The sequence below is a fragment of the Homalodisca vitripennis genome, chromosome 5, assembly GCF_021130785.1.
Source record: "Homalodisca vitripennis isolate AUS2020 chromosome 5, UT_GWSS_2.1, whole genome shotgun sequence".
Taxonomy (NCBI): domain Eukaryota; kingdom Metazoa; phylum Arthropoda; class Insecta; order Hemiptera; family Cicadellidae; genus Homalodisca; species Homalodisca vitripennis.
The window spans coordinates 57,043,752-57,068,538 of record NC_060211.1 but is presented as its reverse complement, the minus strand read 5'-3'; the positions used below and the strand labels follow the sequence as shown (position 1 = coordinate 57,068,538).

Genomic DNA, 24,787 nt, shown 5'->3' with positions numbered 1-24,787 from the left:
GAATTATGAGAACTCATGAGCATTTACCTGAACATCTCTTTCTATAGCCAAGCAGCGCTCCTCTTTCAACTTGAGCTCTCGCCTCAGTTGTTTTGTTTCTGCTTCAAGATCTCTTCTTCTTACTCTGCAGCTTTCTGTACATTCTCCCCTACAGCAAACATGTAACAATTATACTGTAGTAATAAGATCTAACTCGTATTGATGTGAAAAGCTCTCCACTAACTCCTAATAAGACAGTAATAGATTAAGATTTAACCGTATTTATAATAATTGTTGGTTATATGTCCAGGGTACAAGCATTTTTTATGGTGTAAAATGTTAATATATCGACCTGATTAAAACACCACTTAAAACATTAAGATATATCTTAACAAAAGCTACATTTTAATTTTTTTATTTTCACACTGTGACATGTTGAAATATGAGTTTGTTTTGAAAGTTGAACATTTTGGCAGATCTTTGATTTACTTAGTAAACTTTGTGGTGTAATATTGTAATTTAGTGTTATGGATTTAGTTAGTGAGTGATTAGTGCTTTTACTGTTTTACTGACATTTTAATTATAAATATTTGTTTGTACTCTAGGTCTAAACTGTAATTTTCAATTCAACTAACCCAATTAAAGAGATTTATTAGCATACGAGTTTAGCAAAATATCAAATGTCAGAAATATTTGTCAATTCAGATGACGTACAACATACAACATTGCAGCTGGATACTGAATAGCAGCAGACTTACTTGGAGGGAGGAGACGACATCGCACGTGAGGCAGCTTCTTTAGCTTTACGCTCGGCAGCAAGCTGTGCTTCAGTAGTAGTGCGTAGTCTTCGTTCTTCCTGCACTCTTCGTTCTAACTGCGTCACGGCTTGTTTGTCCATCTGTCGTGCTGACACTAAGCTGTGAATTCTGTGAACATAAAGAAAGAAAAATTAAGTGCATGGAGATAAATACGTTATTGATGGAAGATAGAGCATGATACAACAGCTTAGTATTGATACAGATGGATTAAGTTAGGCAGTGACACATGTATCAGAAACTACTCATATGTAACAAGGGACATGTATCATTTATAATCCACATGGCACTAAACATAGTGCATTTAAAAAATCAAACAGCCTGTGGAGAATGGATTGTATTAAATGTCATGGTGCTGAATGTGTTGAACTAAAGAAATTAATCAGAACCTTAAGTAAAAGTAATTACAGGAAAAAATATACGAACTTGGATTGAAGATCATCGTTGTCAAGTTGAAGCTGACATAGCTCACTTTTGATGCTCTTCTCATTAACAAGCAGAGCATTTACTTGACATCGCAACTCTTGCTCTGTCTGGCGACTCGCTTGCAGGTCCATTTTTAATCTTTTGACATCTGCTTCAAGCCTTAACCAAAAACAAGACATTAACAATTTAGTTTAATCTGTAAAACTTGTTTCAGTCTTAATGATTACAAAAAAAAATCCCATGCAAATAATGTATGCATATTGCATAGCTAATTTTCACACTACATGCAGTATTTACATTACTACTTAATAATATTGCAGTAGCTCGGATTACTTTAAATTTATTGTAAACAAAATTACTTCACTGCCTATAAAACTGATTTCCTCCCTTAACTAGTAACTAATTTCTAACAGTAGAATACTTCCCATTTGTAGATATTGTTATTATTCTCTCTTCTTTTCTGTTATAATACTAATTACCTTCAACTAAGAAATTGGTATTGTGTCCTTCAGACACAGTTGACTGAATGCTAGTGAAACCTACCATTCGAGAGGCTTGAAAAATGTCTTTCTCTTTGTCAGTTCATCCGCAAATTATCTTAATAACGAACTAACTTTTACACTTAACATTTTTCATGAAGCTTAATTTCTATATAAGCAACATCGAGTTCGACAATGGTGCATGCCACTCCGTGCAATTTCGCTCTGCGTTCATAAACATTTTTACATTGGTCTTATGTGTAACAATGATGGCAATGAGAAAATTACAGAATAAATAAATTTGTAAAGAAACTGAGTTCAATCATACGACACTTTAAGTGATATAGTGACACATGTAGCTATAGACTCCAAAATTTGCATGCAACCTGAGTGAAGTCTGTTACACAACAAATCATGTGATATGTACTCCTTCCTACCCTCTATATTTTAACCACGCAAGTCCAATATCTACTTAATAAAATAAGTAAGATATTTTCTAGAGATTATATCTTGCCTCATAAATGGCAAGGGGGACACATCCTCAGTTAAACTGACAGTGTCTCTTTAAATTACCATATCTGACCAAAGAAATAAATATTGCTTTTTATATTTCTATGAGGAGTCTGCATTAGAAGCAGAATTTAGAGGTATTTTATAATCAGGGCCTGAAAAAAACAGTTGTAGATTAGGAAACAAACTTTTTACAGTGCATATTTGAAAGATGATTGGAGAGTGTTCAAAATGAACAATAATTTCTTATAGTTCAGTGTTTTCAAGAAATATTATAATCGAGATATTTTGTTAAAACTAATCAGCTGTTTTAGTATGAGTAAAAAGATAAAAAATGTTTATTTTGCAGTTGTAAAAATCTCATATATATAGAGAGTCAAATAAAACAATAAAATAGTAATGTTTCATTGAAGTTAGTCTTTTATTTAAACATGAAGTGAGGCTACTAGAAAATATAGAGGTTCAAATATAATAGAAGAAATTACATATTTTATTATTTATATAAAAGTTTAATTAAAAAAAAAAAAAAAAACAATTATAAAACCCTAATTTTCTTAAATTATATTTAATTTTAAAATACACAACTCTTGCGTCATAAATGAATAAAAAAATGTCACTCCCTGAAGCTATATAACTCGTACATACTGCAAATATTTTACATTTTTATCATCAGCTGTTTCTATGTGTGTCTGATTACAAAATTTCCTATATCTTCTACTTTAAATGCCTGTAATTTTTGTGGAGTGATCAAAAAAGGGTTTATACTTTTGATCACCCTTTGATACTTTTGATCAAGGGTTTATACTTGTCTTGGGAATATCTAAAACATAATACCTTAAACCAATCAAATCAATCTCTTTTTTCAATCTATGTACAGTTTACAGTAGAACACGTGAATAGATAGTAACAAATTTTTTATAAACTGAAACAAACTTATTGTTTAAATCAAATCAATACATAAATGTGAACCCATAAAATCCCAATATTTAATAGGGATATGTCACTTGTAATTTACTGGCGATGAAGTCCTGCCACATAAATAGTCTGAGACAGGTAGAGAGCATAGTTTGATTCAAGGAATCAGTTACAAATTTTTTTCTTTTTAGTTCAATTTTCTTACCTTTGACAGTATTCATCTTTCTGGGATGAATTGTGTTCTGTGTTATCTTTGTTAGCTTTATTCCTTCGTTCTCGTTGGCAGTTGACAGCATTTTCTTTTGCTTGATGGTTACTCCATTTCGAGTTCGATTTCAGCTGAACGTATGATTTAGAGCTTTTATCTTTTTCTGCTTCATTTTCATCAAAGTCATTTACCGACCTGAAAATAAAAAATAATTAAGATTGAAATCATAAAAATACACAGATTTGCCAGAATATTTAAAAAAATATTTGATCATATTTGATTTTCAAAACAAGGACTTGAACGATAAAATCTTTAATTATAATAGACATAGAGTAAAAGATTGTGTCAACTAATTTGGTTACAAAACAGGCTGTTAAATATTAATTTACAGTGCACAATGCATCAGCGAAGTCTTAAATGCTGTGTTGAAATGCTTATTTTCTCTGCGTTTCTTCAGATATCCTGGTAGTTGATTGAACAGTGTTCCCCCATGTAGATGTGTTTCTTTTGAAAGAGTATCAAGTGGTGCATATGGAGGACACAGTTACAGACAATTATGCTCAGTGAAAATGTTTTTATGCTCAGTACACATACAGCTGTGGTATTGGTGGTCTGTATTTTTTCTACTTTTCTCACCTATGGAAAAAAGCTAGTTACAACCATTGGATAGTGCTGCAATTAAAAATCCCACCACAGCAGGATTAAGTGATTTTATATTTCTTGGCCAAAAGCTATAAACTGATTGAAAGCAGAGTGAGTCAGAGGTGTATTGATTTTTAAAATAAACGCACCAATGTTCATGAAGAGGATTGTTGTGATTGTCAAACCCTGGTTACTGAAGACTTGTTAACAAAAGCTATAAACTGATTGAAAGCAGAGTGAGTCAGAGGTGTATTGATTTTTAAAATAAATAAACGCACCAATGTTCATGAAGAGGATTGTTGTGATTGTCAAACCCTGGTTACTGAAGACTTGTTAACAAAAGCTATAAACTGATTGAAAGCAGAGTGAGTCAGAGGTGTATTGATTTTTAAAATAAACGCACCAATGTTCATGAAGAGGATTGTTGTGATTGTCAAACCCTGGTTACTGAAGACTTTTTAACAAAAGCTATAAACTGATTGAAAGCAGAGTGAGTCAGAGGTGTATTGATTTTTAAAATAAACGCACCAATGTTCATGAAGAGGATTGTTGTGATTGTCAAACCCTGGTTACTGAAGACTTGTTAACAAAAGCTATAAACTGATTGAAAGCAGAGTGAGTCAGAGGTGTATTGATTTTTAAAATAAACGCACCAATGTTCATGAAGAGGATTGTTGTGATTGTCAAACCCTGGTTACTGAAGACTTGTTAACAAAAGCTATAAACTGATTGAAAGCAGAGTGAGTCAGAGGTGTATTGATTTTTAAAATAAACGCACCAATGTTCATGAAGAGGATTGTTGTGATTGTCAAACCCTGGTTACTGAAGACTTGTTAACAAAAGCTATAAACTGATTGAAAGCAGAGTGAGTCAGAGGTGTATTGATTTTTAAAATAAACGCACCAATGTTCATGAAGAGGATTGTTGTGATTGTCAAACCCTGGTTACTGAAGACTTGTTAACAAAAGCTATAAACTGATTGAAAGCAGAGTGAGTCAGAGGTGTATTGATTTTTAAAATAAACGCACCAATGTTCATGAAGAGGATTGTTGTGATTGTCAAACCCTGGTTACTGAAGACTTGTTAACAAAAGCTATAAACTGATTGAAAGCAGAGTGAGTCAGAGGTGTATTGATTTTTAAAATAAACACACCAATGTTCATGAAGAGGATTGTTGTGATTGTCAAACCCTGGTTACTGAAGACTTGTTAACAAAAAGAAATGAAAAATCGTGAAAATCACTGTTTCACTGTCAATGAGTTTTTTTTTAACATTTTCCTCAAATTTAATGCATTTTAGTTTATGCAATTGTTGTGGAGAAGCTTGGCTACCACAAATTTTGGTTGTAGGTTCTAAAACTCTTAACAAAAGACTACAAAATAAAAAACTTGCTGCAATGCTTAATTTGCTTGATGACTACAATAAACATTGTAATGACTTTCTTGTTCATATCTTAAATTGTGATGAAACAGGGACGAGATGTGTAAAGACAGTCGATGGAGTGGAGACACACGTATTCTCATAAAACCAAGAATATGCCCTAAAACTCTGTCAGCTAGATATGCCATGACAACTGTTATCTGGGACAATAAGGGTGTGATCTGGTCGATTTCCTTGAACAAGGCTCGACAATCCATGTAGAAAGGTATGTGAAACGCTAAAAAAACTACAGAGGGTAATAAACAACATGCATCGGAAAAAACTGAGGTCAATAAATTTGTTTCTTTGTGACAATAGACACTCACTCACACACAGCCAACTATCCATATAGCCAAGACCTAGTGCCAAGTGACTACCACCTCTCTCCAGTGATGAAGACCTGGCTTGCAACACAGTGCTTCCTTAGTGTGTTATATGGACATCAACAAACCATACAAGGTCATAAGTTGGTGTGTCTAGATAACTTCAAACCTCTTCTGTTCCCCCCCTCCCCCCACCATAATTGCTTAGGACAAAAAGATACAAATATTCTGTATCACGCTTTGTAATTCGGTATATTTGTGAATGTGACACATTACTTTGTGTATTTTAATGGAACAATAAAAGTTTTACTTTCCTTTGTGCTTTTCTGTGTGTACCATGGTGATGTCCACAGACTTACTGCTTAGACACACAATCTAGATAAGTTCAGTTCTTTGACTCTCTATAACTCAGTCATTGATTTTCACCCTCGGTAAATGAGTTAACTTGTTTACTCAAAATATTTAATAAATCAAATTTATCCTGTGCCTACATGCTTGAGATTCAAGGCAGACTGTACCCACTACATATCAGAGTTTATAATTTAATCTTCAACAACACTGCAGTGCATTTCTATAACAATGACCATACTGTGATTCCATACTTGCATAGTGGTAGGTACCACTTTATCAATATAAACATCTACTAATTACTGTATCATTTAACATACCCAATCCTCTCAATGAATTCTAGCTCAGTGTGGATGTCTCCGTTTGTGTGTGAAAATGATTTGTTATTATTTATAGTCTTATGATCCACTTCTGTACAGGATTTGTCTCGCTCCCCTTTGTCTAGCGACTTTCTGTGGTTGATTTTCACTTGTGTGGAGTTGTTGTTGTGGACACTGCCGTTTGATGTGACTACATCGTTTATCGTTCCTCCTGCAACACAAACAACACTAGTCAAGTAAACGTAAAAACTATCAATGAATATCTGAAATAGTATTACAATGGTTCTTTTTCAACCTACAGAAGAGGTTGAAACAAACAATTTAATAATAGTTTTGCAAATGTTAACTACACTAAACAAACTGTTTTCCACCATGACAACTGAACATATTTTATATTTATCTCATAATTTTCAAACATTACTGAGATTTTGCTACAATGATCATAAAACAGGCTGCTTTCCAACATCATCATGACTGAAAACATTGTCAAACATGTTAAATTGAAAATTCATTTTCCATGATAACTTTTAGGCAACACATCAAACTTTCTATAGTTAACAACGAATATTATTTCAACCAGTAACTTTTAAACATTACAGTAAATTTGCTACAAATATGATGTTCAGTAACAACCGACTAGGATCATACGTGTAGCTAGCAAAAACCACTTGTTTGGTTCAATATACCAAGATATTGTCAGTTAAGAAAGATTGATCTTGTAATGAGTTAAATCCGAATACTGAATTAAAAAAATATATTTGGGTTCAGTAATAGATCATTAATATTGGACAAATGGATCTGCGGAGATTCACTGGGTCACTAATTATTGGGCAAACGGATATCCTGATATTCGCTGTGTTACTAATTATTGGACAAATGGATATCCTGAAATTCGCTGTGTTACTAATTATTGGACAAATAATGGATATCCTGAAATTCACTGTATTACTAATTATTGGACAAAATTCATAATTTAATACCACTAGTGAATGACAACACATTTTCCAATATTAATTTAATTATTTTCAATATTTCCACTTGTGCATCGCTGCGATTCTGCTGCATCTCATGGATGACAATTTATCAGAAGTAAGCAAATCAAAAATATAAAACCAGTTTTTAAAAAACTTTGTGTATTTAAAAAATACAGGATGTCTAGCGAAGTGGCTTGAAGAAATTCTCTAACTTTTCCATATCCTATTACTGATCAAATTAATGATTTTTTTAAAAGTTAGTTTTATTTATAAGTAGTGTGAGTGTCAAAATATGGGGTCATAAATACTGATACAATAGTAAGTTTAAAAGTAAGTAAAAAACTAATATTTAGTTGGACAAAGTTACAAGTAGATCACTCAAAATTAAAATAATGATAGGCCGTATGTGCAGGAAATTGTGTTTGAAATTTACAACCCGGCCCCAGAAAGTTCCAGAAGGTCTACAAAACTTTTCTTACATCTTCTCAATATTCGAAAAAAAAATATAAAAGTTTAACGATTACAAGAGGGCGTGTACTGCTGAGGAGTGACTTTTGGGGACTTTTAGTGACCTGTTTTGACAACCATTACAAAAATAATGTAAAAAAGCAACATCTTTACAAAGCAATACTTTAGGGCATATTTCACTTATTGAACTGGGAAATATATGTATAGATTGAAGACACATTTTACAACAACATGACCTTACTGTGTAAAGTATTCAGTAACCCAAGCAATTTTAATATATATAGAATTTTGGTATTTGTAAAAAAATCAAGACAATTAATTTTACTTGGCAAAATGAAGAAAAATACAAAGTAAAAGAAAAATATTAATGACAAAAACTCCAATTTGTAATCTGTCTACGCTTTTTTATATAGAAAGTGTGACATGTTTTAGTGATCGGTATACTGCCATGAATATACGCAGCATACTCACAGCGATGTGTATCATATTACAGTTTACTGCAAGTGAAATATTTACAAAAGTAAGATAATTTGTAAATTAGGATATCTAACTACAGATTTTCACATACAAAATACAACAATAAACATGTTTTAGCAATAGGTAACTCACTTACTGCCGAGTTACCTATTGCTCAGCTCACAGCTGTCGTCTGTGAACATATGCAGCAGACTTACAGCAATATATGTACATAAATACAAGATCTACAAGCAAAATATGGTTTTCTGAACTATAATTTGTTGAGATATGTACCTACACAAATACATAAATTCATACACAAAGTGCAACAAAATCATATTTTCACAATTAATAATTTACGTAATGCCGATCAACTGTCATCTGGGAAGATACGCAGCAGACTCATGGTGATCAACGAGCGTGTTTAATAATAACTCCTAGTAAAATACTATTTTAAAAACTCATACTATTCACTAATAAGATTTAATAAGATCTATTTATGGCATTTCAAACACAAAATACAACAAAAATGATTTTGTAATGGGGTCATTTGTATACTGATGATCAGCCGATAAATGAGATGGGGAGTTTACCCAAATTCTAGTGTCGAATCCCGTCCTCCATCAATTTTCAAACCTGAATCTTTCTTGAAGATTTTGTAGATTTGAGATTTGGCTTTGAAACTTCACTAGTTATTATCACAATAACATAAAACATATATTTTAAACAGAAAATTTCTGCGATAAAGTTATAATCCGTTTTTTTTTTGCGAGTTCCTTTATTAAAATCCGTAACTTTTTCAGGACTTCCATGACCGGTAGACACCCTGCAAGAATAATCGGGCAATTTTCCTGGTCTATCATAAAATTCCCTGACTATTCCCGATTGTTCAGGTCACTAGACACCCTGAAAATAGATAGATACATAAAACATAGTAATTTTGTAAATAATATTATGCTTTCAGTTCATCTTCTACACTTATGTTAATGAATATTCACAGATAACAGCTGACAATAGTATACAGATTATTAATATAAAACGTGTTATTGTTGTCATTTATATATGAAATACCTTAACTAAATCTAATTAACAATTTATAGTAGTTGTGTAAATAATATTTTGCTTTCAGTTTGTATTTTCTACATTTATAATAACGTGTTCATTTGTGTGCTCACTATTACCATCTGTACTGTTACGGAAATTAAACCACTGTTATTATTTGATAACCTTGTAGGATAAACTAGTAACAGAAGCCTGTATGTTGTCTGCAACCTCTCACGCCACCTCCCTATCTAGCCCCATGTCCTACCAGCTACTTGGTGATGCAGCATTCCTTGTCTGACACCTTACAAAAATCATAAAGACCATGAGATCATGTAAACAGATTTTGTTATTTATAATCATATCATGAGTTTTGGGCATTCAAATTTTAAATTTGCTATTTATGCTCGATTTAAACTTATGTGGTCGATTTCAAATGATTATATTACCTTTACTTTTTTCAGGACTTGTGTTGTGGCACAACGTGTGTTGCTGTTCTATTGGCAGAGCTTGCTGCAAAAGTTGCATGTAAAACTCGTTTTCTTTGGCTACGTCTCTCTGCTTCCGCTGAAATCATAAAAACAACACATAATCAAGCATTTTATAGGGAAGTTTATTTATCTGAATGATCGAAACATTCTAATTTGTCTGAATAATCTATGTTCTCTCATTGTATTCACCAATATGATTTTCAATGACAAGAAACAATAAAAAAGTTATTTTTTTAATATATTTGTACAACGAACTTTTCTCTCTATAGACCCGTACTTCACATAACTGTTACAACAAGCATGCATGCTGTCTCCTGGCACATTCCTTACTAACACAAGTATCAATTGCAGCTCTTTAGCTAACCTATAAGCATCACTGTATGCATATTTAACATGCTTAAGATTATTGAATCCCCCTGATGACAGATAGTTTACATTAACCACTCTTCCATTGAATTTCTGAAAAATTCTCACTGATAGAATGGCAACACACATCCTCTCCTGTCAAGGTCAAGGCCAAGGCCAAACAGTCACTGTTGCCACGATCTTTTGCTGGTGAAATTCATACCACAAAGAGCAACAATTAATGCAGAAGTCTACTGCGCAACCATAATCAAGCTCCACTGAGCAATTCAAAACAAGACGCAGGCAAGCTGACAAATTAATTTTGCATGTTTTTTTGCAGTAAAAATACATATCACTGACCAAATTTCACAGGGAACAGGCAATTCAATATTCTTAAAAATGTTAAATACGCACACAGTGCTGCTTATAAGTTAGCTAAAGAGCTGCAACTGTCATGTGTGTTCAGAAGGAATTCTGGGAATCGGCGTGCATGGTCGTTGCAGCAATTATGTTAATTACGGGACTATAGAGAAACGGCCTTTATATTAAATATGTTCTCGTAGATTTAGTCATATATATATATATAATATATAAATTGAATCCAAACTGTTAACACTATTTTGTATGGACGAGATACAAGGAGCAAACAAAGTACTCCTATCCAAAATCATAAAAAATAACATAAGACACAAATGACAGAGATGATTATGAACAAGATTCATTAAAGTAAGATTAAAGCTGATACTATTAATAGAATAAAAGACTTCATAACATTTAGTTTAAAAGAATGAACCTGTATTAATTATTAAAATTAAACACTTAAAATCTATTAAGGAACCCAGTCTTCCTTATCTTACTCATGATAAAATAACCAGTTAGTTTGTAAATTTTTCTTAAAAAATACTGATATAATTAAATATACCTTTCAAGTTAAACTTAGTATCTTACATAAAGTAATAAAATTTATGTTTAAATGCTAAAAAGCAAAGAGGTTTCCTATAATAACTTATTTAATTTTTTCCTAATAAGGCTTCAAGAAAAAAAATTCTTATTATTATCCAATTGTCAGAAAACATCTTTGAAAAAAATAACAAAAACTTACAGATAAGTCTGTACAGTCCATCAATGAGCACCATAACCATAGCCTGGAGCAGCTGAATCCTTATTTTCCATTAGTCTTCTTTTTATATTTATTCTTGCTAGTGCAGCCCTTGTTTCAGTGTGTTCCAATGCCTTTTCAGCTTCATGAATTTTTCTGCAATTTTGAAGTTTGAGGCCCACGACAAAGTTTTTACCACAATTATCAAACAACTTTTCCAAAACTTTCACTTTCCCTAATACAACTTTACTGTTTTAAATAACAGTAACGATAGTGCCATTTTTCTATTGTGTACAGACCTACAAAGAATTTTTGGAAATTCTTCACCCTAACTTGAAGGATTTATTAAATGTTTCAGTGTTATATCATGAATACATCTTTTGAGAAGGGCTGGGTCAGAAAGATCTAAATAAGCCACCTGGTTGCTTTTAAAACTGACTTAGGTTAAGGATTTTAAATTATTTATGTAATTACAAAAACAACGAAATAAATACGTACATAGGTTGTCATACATACTACAATATAAATAGGATTAACTCTTGAAAAGTGAGTGCTAGTTTTCATGATACTTTCATGTTAAAATAAATAAAACATAAAAATTATGTAAATATCAAGGGTTTAGTATCAAATTGTTCAAAGAAAAGAACATAGAATACTAATGCTATATATATATATATATATATATATATATATGAATTATATATATATATATATATATATATATATATATAGAATTGTTATGACATTTTCTTGACGGGTTCCCTTAAGATACTTACCTGTCTCATTCTGTAGCCCACATAGCTCTTGAAACCGAAACCAAGAGTGACCACTGGGTAACCAATACTGGAAGGAAAACATATTGTTTCAATAAGAATACTATAAATCTTAGAAACACTAAATAACAATATTGTACAGTACATTCCCTCTCTGCCAACTGATATGAGATGGAGATAAGACATGTGCTTGCAGGACGATTGATGTCAGAAACCCACAGGAATCAACTTGTCTCCTTAGTTTCTGGTTAAGAAGGTTTATTCCTGGCGTCTATACAGCTTATTTATTAATATGATTAGAATGACAAAATGATTCAACAATTGGACAGCAACATTTGTTGAGTAATTAAATTGTATAAACCACCTCAATAGTTAATGTTCCAAAAGGTATGCAATTGTAGGGAAGTATTTTACATTTAAACAATACCTACGGTTCGTACGGCTATTTTGTAGTCTGCCCGAGAGTTTGGTCCTGATATGGTCGGACTACAGTCTACTGTATGTCCAAAAAATTCTCAAATTATCATGCAGTTAGTTCACTTATGGCATATGAGAGTTAACTGATAATATGTAACTGTATGAAAAGCACGACATTAGCATCCAGATCTCTAAATAATAATATTATGTGTCTGAAGAAGACTCCTAATTTTTTTCTGTTTTACCATTTAGGGTATACCAGGGGTTATATAGTAATTTTTTAATGTTCATATATTTTATTCGTCTTAACAATAATGGTGAAAATAATTTATTAAAAAAATATTCAATATTGTATTGGGTTCAACTTCATGTCAGTCAGATCTAAAATATGATGACTGTAAATAATAAGAAAAAACAAAATTTGACATAAAAATTTAGTATTATTAAATACAATTTCTATTTTTAAAGCTCTAAACAACAGAAATTGTATAATTTAAACATATTTTTACTCAAATAATTAGGATTATTTAATAAACTACACAATTATTATTGTAACTAGGGATTAAGGAATAAGAAGGAATTAGTATTACCTAACCATAATTTAGAGTATTCACACACAACAATTTCTTATGCTGTAATACAATTTTTTAAATCAGTTCAAAAAAAAAAAAACATGTGTTGAAGAAATTAAGAAGTTTAAACTAAAGTTCAAAGAATATTTAATTAAACACCCATTTTACTCATTTCAGGAATTGTATACAATGACTATGTTATGAAAGCTAGACTACTTTACTTCACCTGGTAAAATAAGACATCTTTATTTTACTTTTACTTTAATTAGAAAAGTAACTTAGTTGTTGACACTATTTATTGTAGCCATGTGCATAATATAAATAAAGATATTTTGACTTTGACTGAAGTACATAATGATTTTAAACAGTTTAATGACTAGTTTAAAATAAAAATTGAATTATTCATAAAATGTTGCTAACATGACATGCATGAGCTTTGCTTCATAGAAAATAAATAATAAAATTAGCGATGTTATTAGCTGTTTTTATGAATGCATTGGATCTTAGACTATATTGATTACCAGTGAGCAGCGAAAGGTCTACAAAGATCCAAGTGAAACGGAAGATGTCGCAGATCTCTCAATCGAACTGCTGCTTCCATGTACACGAACAGTAGCCACAACACCACAGTCGGAACACAGACTCCCTTCTCTACATTTCAAATGTGATTAAAATATTATATTCGTTGTGAAATGAAAAAGTAACTACAAATAACATCTGATAGTAAAAGTTGAGGTTAAATAATGGATGTCAGACTAGCACTTTTAGTACCTAGTTACAAACTGTCAACTCCTGGGGATGGATAAAATCATGGTGGGAATTAGCTATGATGTCCTAATATATTACAAATATAATTAACTTTATGAGAAAATGTCACTTGAAAAAAACTTATATCTAAAAAATATAAGTATCAACTGACTGATACTACCAAATTGTAAGTATACACCTTCAAAATATCAGTGCGCATAATAAGTCTACTATAACTGACAAAGTGTTTTTACAGTGTAACGTGACAGTTGGTAATGAGAACTGTCAAAGTATACTTTTGCTTTTTTTTTATTTCAGAACTAATGTTGTAAGCCTCCAGAATGTAATGTGATTTTGACGGTTTTGTCCAAAAACCTTTATTTGTAAGATCTGATAAAAAAAGTATTGCATTAAATACAATATGTATATAAGAAGTAATATTAAATAAATAAATCAGGGCTGTTTTGGACATTTAAGTTTTTTTAATAATAACCACAAAACACATGACAGTAAGATAAAACTTTAAAAGAAAATTCTACAGCCACATAAAAATAGAATACTTCTTCATTTTCTATCACATTTTAAGAAAAAATACAATATTCACTCTTCATTGTGAGTGCTTGATCCCACCCATTTAACAGATTTTTCAGACATCTGTACACGTACTCACCCGTGTGCCACACATACTGCACCCACACATAAGTGCTTGCTGCGAAGAACAGCCACTGAACTGGTATGAAGAAGAAGCAGATCATGTCAGAAGTGACCGCAATGCAGACAAAAAACACTGAGAATGCCTGAGAATGAAAAAGTATTTCATAAAAATAAAGCATTTATACAAGCTTTTACATCAAAGAACTGGATAATAAAAGTGCTTCAGCATTCAAAATTTAAAGATATTACATTGAAGTTGTTCTTCATTGTAAGTTAATATTGCAGACATTTTTTGTGGAATATTTATATAGAACTATTATATGGGTTAGTAAGTTAGTATAGGCAAACCTCACAAGCTTCAAGATATATTTCAAAGATGTACAATAATAACAATAAAATAATTTCATCTCTGAGCCCCAAACAACCACCTTGTGTTGTGCAGATCACAATTTATTGCATTGTAAAGTCACTGCCTGGTGTCTAGAGAATTATAAATAATTTAGTAATTGAAACATAGTTAGGGCTTTGAAAATATATGAACAAATTTTCCACTTCAGTTTGATCAACTAAAACATACAAATGTCAAAATGTATCATCAACAAAATATTTTAATGCTGGCTAGTTGGGTAGAGAAACTATTTAGAGAGTTGGGCACTAAGGTATGTGAAAATGCTCGGTCCTGGAAACCACCTACCAGCAACAGGATGTTAAAAAGTGTGATATAATGTGTAAATTACAAATTGAAACAATTGAACAACCGTATAGAAAATGAGTCACAGTGTTTCACACTTACCAGGCCTTGATACTTGAACGAGTCGTAAACACTTCTAAGAAGTAACCAAAATGGCCATAGAAATTCAAAGCGAAATTCGAGGATGAAATCAGCCAGCAAAACAACAGCCCATAATATGAAAAACTTCAAATACAGCAATGTACTGAAACAACGAATAATTGAGATAGTTAAATATTGTTAAATAATACACATAAGTACAAGAATGTTAAACTTTTGTGAATAATACTGAGTACACTTCTCCATCTTGATAGCATACACTCAACTACACTTCTGTGCCCAAGTTTGAATTGATATAATTGCTGTAAAAATGAACTTTGTAATAGAAAGTAGCATTACATTTATCTTATTGTATTCTCAATGTTTTGTAATTGTGGTAATTAAAAAACATTTCGCTAAGATCATAATCTAAAAATATTGTACTGAATAATTCATAACAGTTTAATGTTAACATGGGTGAGCTTTGTGAGACAATTGTACTATGAGATTATAAATTTTGAACTGCATATAAATTACAAGGTCTGTCCACAAAGTATGATTCTGTAGCTACAGTAGTAGGCTTGGCACGGTAATTTTGGAATTTAGGCATTACTCCATTTAGCTAACATAGAGCTGTGAAAGTATGAGATTTGTATTGTTTCTCATTATTTTCCAGTAAGTATATAATAAGAATCATGCGAGTTCTGAAAATGTTATCAGATATTAATAAAGCTTTCCGTTGGAAAAAAACACAAACTGATTCAAATGTTCAAAAGTTCATGATTTAAAAGTTGATGAGAAAAATAAAGAAAACTGCCAATTCTCAATAGGCCTCCTATCTGTGTTCTTTACCACAAAGTTTTTTTTGTGTAATAAGTTGGGATATTACAAATTTGAACCAGGAAGATCTTGAAAATATTAACTGAAAAAAAAACTACAAAAAAGTAGCATTATTGATATTTCTGAATTCTCACGACAAAGATGGTTAACACTTTCATCTTATCAAATTATAACTGGAGATGAGACCAAACAGCCATCTATTTTAGTCATACATACGCATTTAGCACCATGCATCAACAAATATTTCAAATGAATTTTTATGGAATGCTTCATGGTCCTGAGTTTGTCCATGTACACATACAACATCTGTTCAGTTGAGTCAATACCCATACCTTTAAGGTACTGAGCAATTTTTGTTTTGGTCCTTATTAATATGTGTCCAGTTCTTATGATTGAGTAAGTCTCTGAAGCAGCTTGACAGTCAGTAAAGAAAATAAAAAACTGAGACTAATTAGATTTTATCTCTCTATGAGCCATTATTAGGAGAGGCCCTTTCTTTCATCACATAGGTTTTCTGACTCATCGCACATTTTCCCAATAAATGGTTAAGAATACCTTTTTTATCCTTTCTTAGAGTGCCTGTAATGAAATTATTATGATTATATAGAGTCCTAGCAAGAGATATAGAGATGAAAAAGTTGTCAAGATACAAATGGTGTTCCTTGTTCAAGCGATTTGCCATGCACAACATTTGCATGACAACTGTGCTCCCTATACCAGTCTATACAACTCTTTCATTTTCCTGAATTCTTTGTGCTACTCTGTACCGATAGAAAGCTACACAATAACGTGTTAATGAGTCACAAAGGACCCAAAGTTTAATTCCTCATTTATGGTGTTTCTTTTGTGGAAGGTACTGAGTCAATCCAACTCGATTCTTTGTGCCAAACTATTCATCAACATACAGAGCCTGTGTTGGGAAGTAGTAAAGTTTGAACAACCTACTTGCATATCAATAATGGATTGAAATCTACCACAAAGGTGATAGCCGACATTTCCATGTGGAACAAGTTTGCTGACATCTACAATAATGAAAAATGTTATAATTATTTGGTAAGGACTGCATGTTATAATATTGACAAAAAGGAGGTAGCATTTGTGAAGTGAGAGGCCCAGTAGCTGGTTATACTTGGCTTGGTTATTATTCCCATGTTCAAAACGATTGACAAAAATACTTTCATTTCCAGCAAGGTTACATCTAACCACTTCCTGACTCAGCTAAAAGGATACAGTCTCTAGATTTTTAGCAATATAGAATCTTGCATATCAATTTGTTCCATTTACAAAAACAGTCAGTATAGTTGTTGTAAAGAACAACTTGAAGTACTCTATTGGTTTAACATTTTGTGGAGGAGAATGCATTGGCCCACTCCATTCAGCAAACGTGAACTGATGATTGTAAGGTGAATCATTGCCTTCCTACACCTCGTTCCAACTACTGTCATCGGCAGGATCATTTTGCTGGACATCATTTTGCCAATCCCTAGGCCTACTAACTCGTTGCTCAATGACACTAGGCCTAGGCCTAGATGGAGACTCATCTTTGTCTGACTCTGATGTTAATATACCTTGAGATATACTAAGCCTAGTTAACATCAGTGGTCCTTTACTTCTTGGTTGAAATGCAGATTTACTAGGTTGCTCTGGGTCAAAAGTAGGGTCTGCATCTGAGTCATCTTCGAAAATTTCTTCACTGGATTCAGATTCACTACTGTCTCTGTTTAATGTATTTTCTGAACCACTGTCACTAAATTAAAAATTGAGCACCAGCAAATACCAATCAAAGTGTCCTCACTCACAAGAGAATTTGGCCTCTTTTTACTCATTTTTGATAAAAACATAACCAGTGATGTAAGATGTTGAGGTTATAAGATGTGTCCACTAATAACCTCAAACGAACTGATAGTGACACAATAACAATTATACAATAAGAGTTGAGCAGATGGACCAAGCTCAGATGGAACAGCCTTCCAAATTGTGATTTTGTTTAAGTTTGATGACAAAACGTAGTATATAACAGAATGATCTGTTATTTTTATTTTGATGCAGATATATTTCTTTATCAATTGACATAAAGTGAGATTTATTTGGGAAAAAAAAAAAAAACGCTGCAGTAAATTCATCATTGCATATCAATTTTCGGCCAGCAACAATACATCATTGTGTATAACCTTTTGGCATATTCACTCAAAATGATATATCCTTGTATATCAGTCAAAAGGTTAACCATTGGCTCATGTAACACACACATGAGAGTTAATCAATTAAATCTATTTGCAGCATTTGTGAAGTGCCTAATGATAGAATCATTGATTCCGAAAGGCCTAGCAATAAAAATAAATATTGGAAAATTTGTATTTATTTACCACAGAAAAAATAGTAAATTTGTTAGGGTAGACAAATATAGAGAATATCATCAGTGAATATAGTTCATACCGTTAGCTACGTGATTTTCCTGAATATTTTTCAATTGACTGCAGTGTAGGATCTGCGGTGCACGAACTTTCGGTAAAAGACCACAATTTTACCGGTACACAGGGTCGATTTGGTACAAACAAAGAATAAAAAAAATAAACCAAAGGAATTTTCATCTGAATTCTACTCATAACTTTGCCAATTTGGAAAAAAGTCTTATGAATAAAAATACTACGCTATTTCAAAGAATTTTTCAGAGGTTCAGGGAATGGATATATTTTAAAAATTACAAATCATATTCTCTACCTTCTACTTTTATATAATAGAAATTTTAGTAGATTATAACACGGGCTTCCACAGTATATTATATTTACCTTAAAAAATATAAGCATTAATTGTAACACCAACATTTCAAGAAATCAAACTATATTCAATCATGATAAAATAAAATATATATATAAATATACAGAGAGTTAATATTTCTTCTTATAGTTAACTTATATTTTCTTACATATTTTCCTTCAAAAACTCTATACTGAATATAAATTATAAATCATTATTATTGACAAATAATCTTATATTAATATAATAATTCATTCGCATTGAGACATTAAAATCTAAGTTTCTATAGTGCAACATTTATTGATTTGAGACGAATTACTAATGATGCATGGCAGGCAGCAAACATACATGTTCTCCTAACTGCCAAGAATCTTTCATGTTCGTATAGGCACAACAGACATACAAACTTAAGACACAGAAAATACAAACTTCTAGTCAAACATTACACAAAAAACCCATAATATGATCTGCTGACTTTAAATGAGAATAGACCTCGCCTCCATATGAGGATTGTCTGGCAAAAACTTTGTTCGGTAAAACTAGGCTAGTTCTGCTCATTGATGCTTAGATTGTGCAACTAACTATACTCATTAATTACCAAACCACAATGCTTGTATACTTTGGTTATCCACCTTAAGTTTATTTGCAGACATCTGATCAAAACACATAAAATAAATGTAAATAAATTGTGTATCATCTGACAAACCTGAGGTTTACCTTCCTCTATAATTAGGACCTACCAACTTCCAATGTCAGAAATTTTTTACCAAAATGCAGAAATTGACGCTGTGCATTTAGGTAAATAATGTTAATGTTTATGATGAAATATACAATTTAAAGGCACTACAAGCTAATTTTTCAATCTATTAAGCTAGCACAAAGACTCTTCCAAAGGTTCCACTTACAAACTCAAGTTGGGAAGTGAACTGGAACTGCTTCCTATTGTTTGTTACAAGGATGTGAGCAAAGAATTCTTACTAATTTATTTGCATTCTGTTTCGTTTCAAGTTGTGACCAATTAATAAGCCATTTGGGTCCAGTTTATGATATTTTTATAATACAAAAATTTCAATTACCATGGTAGACTATATCTAATAATTAATTTAACGGGTACGATTTATGCATTAGTTAAATGGATATTGCAGAAACTTTTGACAGAGTAGCATATCAATCCATGGAGGCAGCTCTGGAACGGTTTGGAGTCCCCCCAGATAATGTCAAGTGGATAGTAGCCCTCCTAAAAAGCAGACAAGTAAAAGCAAAGATCGGGGACGAATCAGTCACCATCACGGCCCGAAAAGGCTGCCCCTAGGGAAGGGTTCTGTCTACCCTCCAGTGGGCAATGGTGGTTCCTTTTCTACCTTCTAACTAAGTAGAGATGAGGGGAGTAAGTCTACTATGCTATGCTGACGACCTAGTGCTTATGGTCAAAAGGAATAACAAAGGAATTCTGGAACGCCTTATTCCAGAAGAATTAAATTTCATAAGCAACTGGTGCCACGGGGAAGGTCTTCGGATTAACCCATCAAAAACAAACATGATAACCTCTACCAGGAAAAGAAACTTCCAGCTTGTACAACCTGTCTAGGAAGGAATCAGGATAAAACAATCAAAAGTAGTCAAGTATCTGGGCGTAGTCGTGGATGAGAGGCTGACTTGGAACACACTTATTGAGAACACAATATCTAAAGCGACAAAGGCCCTTGGAGCCTGCAAGAATCTTTGGATTTAAATGGGGTTTGAAACCCAAAATGATTTTATTGGATACATGAAACCATTATAAAACCAATGGTCACATGTGCTGCATTACTGTAGTGGCAGAAGTAGGACAAAAACAGCTGCCAAGAGGCTATAGAGTCTTCATAGGCTAGTTTGTGTAAGCATCACAGAAGTAATAAGCTCCTGTCCAATCCTGGCACTTGAAGCGATCCTGGGATACACTCCTCTGGAGCAAGAGATGATGAGGGCAGACGCTCTAAGCGCAATTAAGCTTCTAGGGTAATAAAGACTACCTCCTCCTCCGGTCACATGAAAATAACTCAGATTTCCAGAGGCTGAAATGCTAACTGTGTCAGAAGCAATGGTTAAGAAATACTACTTCGAAAAACTGTATACAGTTTCTATTGAAGATAGGGACAAATGGATTAAAAAGGAAGCCTACCTTAAAAAGGGGTCCAGAAGTTTTACACAGATGGTTCTTGCCTTGACTCTAGGGCGGATTTGGAATATACGGACCAGGAGTTAACCTAACAGTGTCCCTGGGAAAACACGCTACGGTCTTCCAAGTGGAAGTCATGGCAATAGAATCATGCACCAGAAGACTCATACAAATGAGGCAAAAAGGAGCAAAATACTTAATACTTTCTGACAGCCAGGCTGCACTGAAGGCACTTGATACCTGTTCGTTTGATTTGAAAGCAGTCCGGGAATACAATAATGCTCTGGTACAACTTCCTAAGAAAACTATAGCAACACTCTGGCCATGAGGGCATTCATAGTAATGAAAAAGCAAGATACCTTCACCAAAAAGGGAGTGGAGTACTTTATGGTCGGGCCAGAGCCGAGTTGCAGGATAGCTTTTTCCTATAGCAAAGCTCTTGTAAAAGATTAGGAAAAGAGGACAAGATACTTTAATTGGAGTAGGGGCCTCACGATTAAGACAATCAAAAATGTTTATCCCTCCTTATGCTAAAGGGGCATCTTTCCCTTAGAAAATACCTCATGAAGTTAGTCTGCCTTAGACAGACTGATGAATGCAGATTCTGCAGAAAAACGGAGGAATCAGCGGAGCATATATGGCTAAACTGTCCTGCCATATCTAAAATTTGGAAAAGATCCCTAGGGGCATATATCCACAGCCCCAAGGACATCAGAGAACAGGAGCCCTCAAATCTGATCGGCTTCTGTAAAAGTTCCAGATTCTGAGAATTCAAATATAAGTAAGGGAAGCGCAAAGGTCCTTTTAGGACTAAGTGTGAGGACAATCGTCTCTTTCACACATGGGGAAAAAAACACCTTAAAATATTAAAATAACAGTCTAGTTAAAGTAAGTCTACAAATTGTTCAAACGAATAGTTGATTGGAAAACTAATGGAATTTCCTCCAGCTGTCATCTATCCAATGCTGCTATGACGAGAACTGACTATATGCATAATTCGGCTGTTTACAGACTGACGATATTAGTTCAGTCGAGATTTGATATGGCCGTTATATAAACACATAGGCTAACTTCTTTACAGACAAAATTGAGGCAATCGCCAAATTTAATCATCTGGTGAATTGTTACATACGTGGAGGAGGAGGAGGGCTTAACATCACTTAGGGATAGAACTAACCACGATAAACTCCACTACACTAGTGAGACAACCTTGTATTCCTGTACATCAGGTAGGGCTCATGAACAAATTGTCGATCACAACACACACTAGCAAAGACAGCGTGTACACATACTCTATAAACATTTCAGTGACATCACCACACACACACGTCATCGATCTTTATTCATGGTTTTAAGGATCATGTAGTGTAAAATACAATTTTTGGAATTAATCAACTCCCGGTTCAAGGAGCTGACAAAAATTATATTCCTTTACTCTATATATTCATATTATTTCTTGATTTGTTGTTCCTATAGACAGAAAATTGTTTTTTAGATTTTCCAAGTTCTATAAAAAGTTCCTTGGCTTTCCTAGTCGGGTGACCGCCCTGTTAAGACTGCAGTATAATAAGCATATTATCAGAGGCAATCAACAAAAATATAAACAAAACTCTCAATACACAAATTGAATGATTATTTATAAGAGAAATTGATTTTCTGTGAAGCAACACTGCAGTCTCAAATATCAGCATAAATTTATATCCATAAAACTGCAAAAACATTATATAGGCCTAGTGCAAGTTTACTAGTTTAGTAAACATATAACCTTAATCTTGCATCAAAATGTTTCAGAAAACAATTTTTAGACCTATAACAATATTTTTTTTTACCCAAGGGCAAGCCTAAAATGTTGGGCAATTTTAATGAACTTTGGGCTGCCTTTTTTTGTCACAAAACTGTATTTTGTAAATTTTCGACCTTTCTTAAAGGGATAGGCAAATGAACTTTTTTTAACTGCTTCCATTCAAGGGTGGAATAATAAAATTTATTCCAGTACTCTAAGGGTTGAGCCTACTGTGTTATTTACTTTTTTCATTCATAATTGCTCCTGATATATTAAATTTACCATGACAACTTATAGCATGAAATATTCCTTTTAGTATGTCCAAGTACTACCAAAATAATTAATCTTCTTATCTTACTGACCTATCAGGAATATGAAGAGAATAGGCTATTTTATACCTTAATTTTCTGAACTAATTTAGGGCATAACATTTATATTCCGTGTAATAACATTGTGTAGATAAGTAAACATATTACAAATAACTGTCAGCAACTTCTATGCTCTTACTTTGAGCTAAAAACATTATCAATTATAAACCATATTTTGGCAACTCATGATATACTAATTTAGGTAAGACAGAATAACAATCCAATAATTAAATTTTCTTATGCGTTTACTGAAATCCTTTAAGTAAATTTGGATCAAAATATAATTAATTTTCACAAAAACAATTTACCAGCAAGAGAAGTATAGTTTTACCAGCAAGCCACATATGGCGGAAGCTTACCTTCCGTAAAAACCGTCTGTGATTTTAGTACGTTTGATGGGCCTCCGTAGTTTGCCACAATCGGCATTTCTTCTCTTCATATTCTTAGATTTCCTATTCTTGAAGAAATTTGACACAAAACACAAATATACACACTGTTTTCTCTAAGAAAACAAAATCAGTCATTCCACTCTAATCTTTTGTTGTCATTTCGTACAACTAGACCTAAATCGCCACTAGCCACGGCCACTTAAATGTTATTGACTCCCAATTAAAATAATAACATTAGTACTATAAATATTGAATTTTTTCTCTCATAAGCCTCAATCCTTGATTATGCTAACTTCGAAGTATACTGCATTTATTTTATCCTGTTGGGACGTCCCTGGGATCTGAAACTCGTGATCTCTTAGTTAGAGAGTAGATTCCAGTAGTCTACGGATGAGTACATAAATCTACGTTTTTCAACATCCAAATTATTTGTTATCGTATACTAAACAAATAAATCAATAAACAATGATTGTACCAAAGTTGAATAACAAAAAATCAACTTATTGGCAAGTGCCTATGCACCTGTGGAACCTCTCGTGCCCACGCCATGGCCTTCGCGGGCAACTTAAAGCATCTGTGACATCTGCTGCGTTTAGAAATAAGATTAAAGAATATTTAAAACTATAACAGCTAAAAAAAATTTTGGGACATATATATATATACACTTTATATATATATATATATATATATATATATATAATTTTAAATTTATTTATATATATTTAATATATATATATATACACTTTAGTTTTTTGCGATTCAATGTTTATTGAAATTAAATTTAAATAAATAAATATATTTATTTAGTTTGGTCATATTTTTAGAAGGTACGTTGGATTACCGCCTAGCTAATTTAGTTTTACTCGTTTAAATTATTATTTCATAATAATTGTTGTTCATTATTATTTAGTTATAGGTATAAGACGCGAATTGTTCTGAAAAAGCAGTTGTATTCAGAAACACTCGAGATAAAGAGACCATTTTATTTACTTATTAATTTTTACTATACAAGACAGAAAACTTCCACAGTTAACAAGCTAAAGTTAAACAAATTAACAAAGTTAAATTTTAAAGCCCGAGAGCTTCCAGGGGTAAGGATCTTTTAATTGCCTGGAGTCCAAGACGCCAAGTATTTGAGTTTTGAGAGACAGGCAGCTTACAGAAACAGGGAGCTCCTAGAGCTCGAGAGTTTCTTAAGAAGAGTATGGATACTTCCAATGTTTATCATCGTTTGTTGATTGATTTCTATTGAATTGGATTCCTGTTATTTTATTTTATTTCACTCCAACGTAAAACCATTAC

The 24,787-nt window shown here is 32.6% G+C and overlaps 1 protein-coding gene across 1 annotated transcript in view; it reads right to left on the bottom strand.

The window, feature by feature from the left end:
• The window catches only part of LOC124362241 (macoilin), a 35,540-nt gene extending 11,877 nt beyond the window's left edge, over positions 1-23,663 (bottom strand). Inside the window, exons 1-11 of the mRNA XM_046816580.1 lie at positions 23,456-23,663; positions 15,215-15,356; positions 14,438-14,564; positions 13,542-13,671; positions 12,035-12,101; positions 9,773-9,890; positions 6,385-6,595; positions 3,330-3,527; positions 1,221-1,379; positions 738-905; positions 28-148 (exon numbers count right to left, since the gene is read on the bottom strand). Coding sequence (XP_046672536.1) covers positions 28-148; positions 738-905; positions 1,221-1,379; positions 3,330-3,527; positions 6,385-6,595; positions 9,773-9,890; positions 12,035-12,101; positions 13,542-13,671; positions 14,438-14,564; positions 15,215-15,356; positions 23,456-23,535 — 1,521 coding nt within the window. The 5' untranslated portion in view covers positions 23,536-23,663. The remainder of the gene's footprint in view (positions 1-27; positions 149-737; positions 906-1,220; positions 1,380-3,329; positions 3,528-6,384; positions 6,596-9,772; positions 9,891-12,034; positions 12,102-13,541; positions 13,672-14,437; positions 14,565-15,214; positions 15,357-23,455) is intronic.
• Between the last annotated feature and the right edge of the window lie 1,124 nt (positions 23,664-24,787).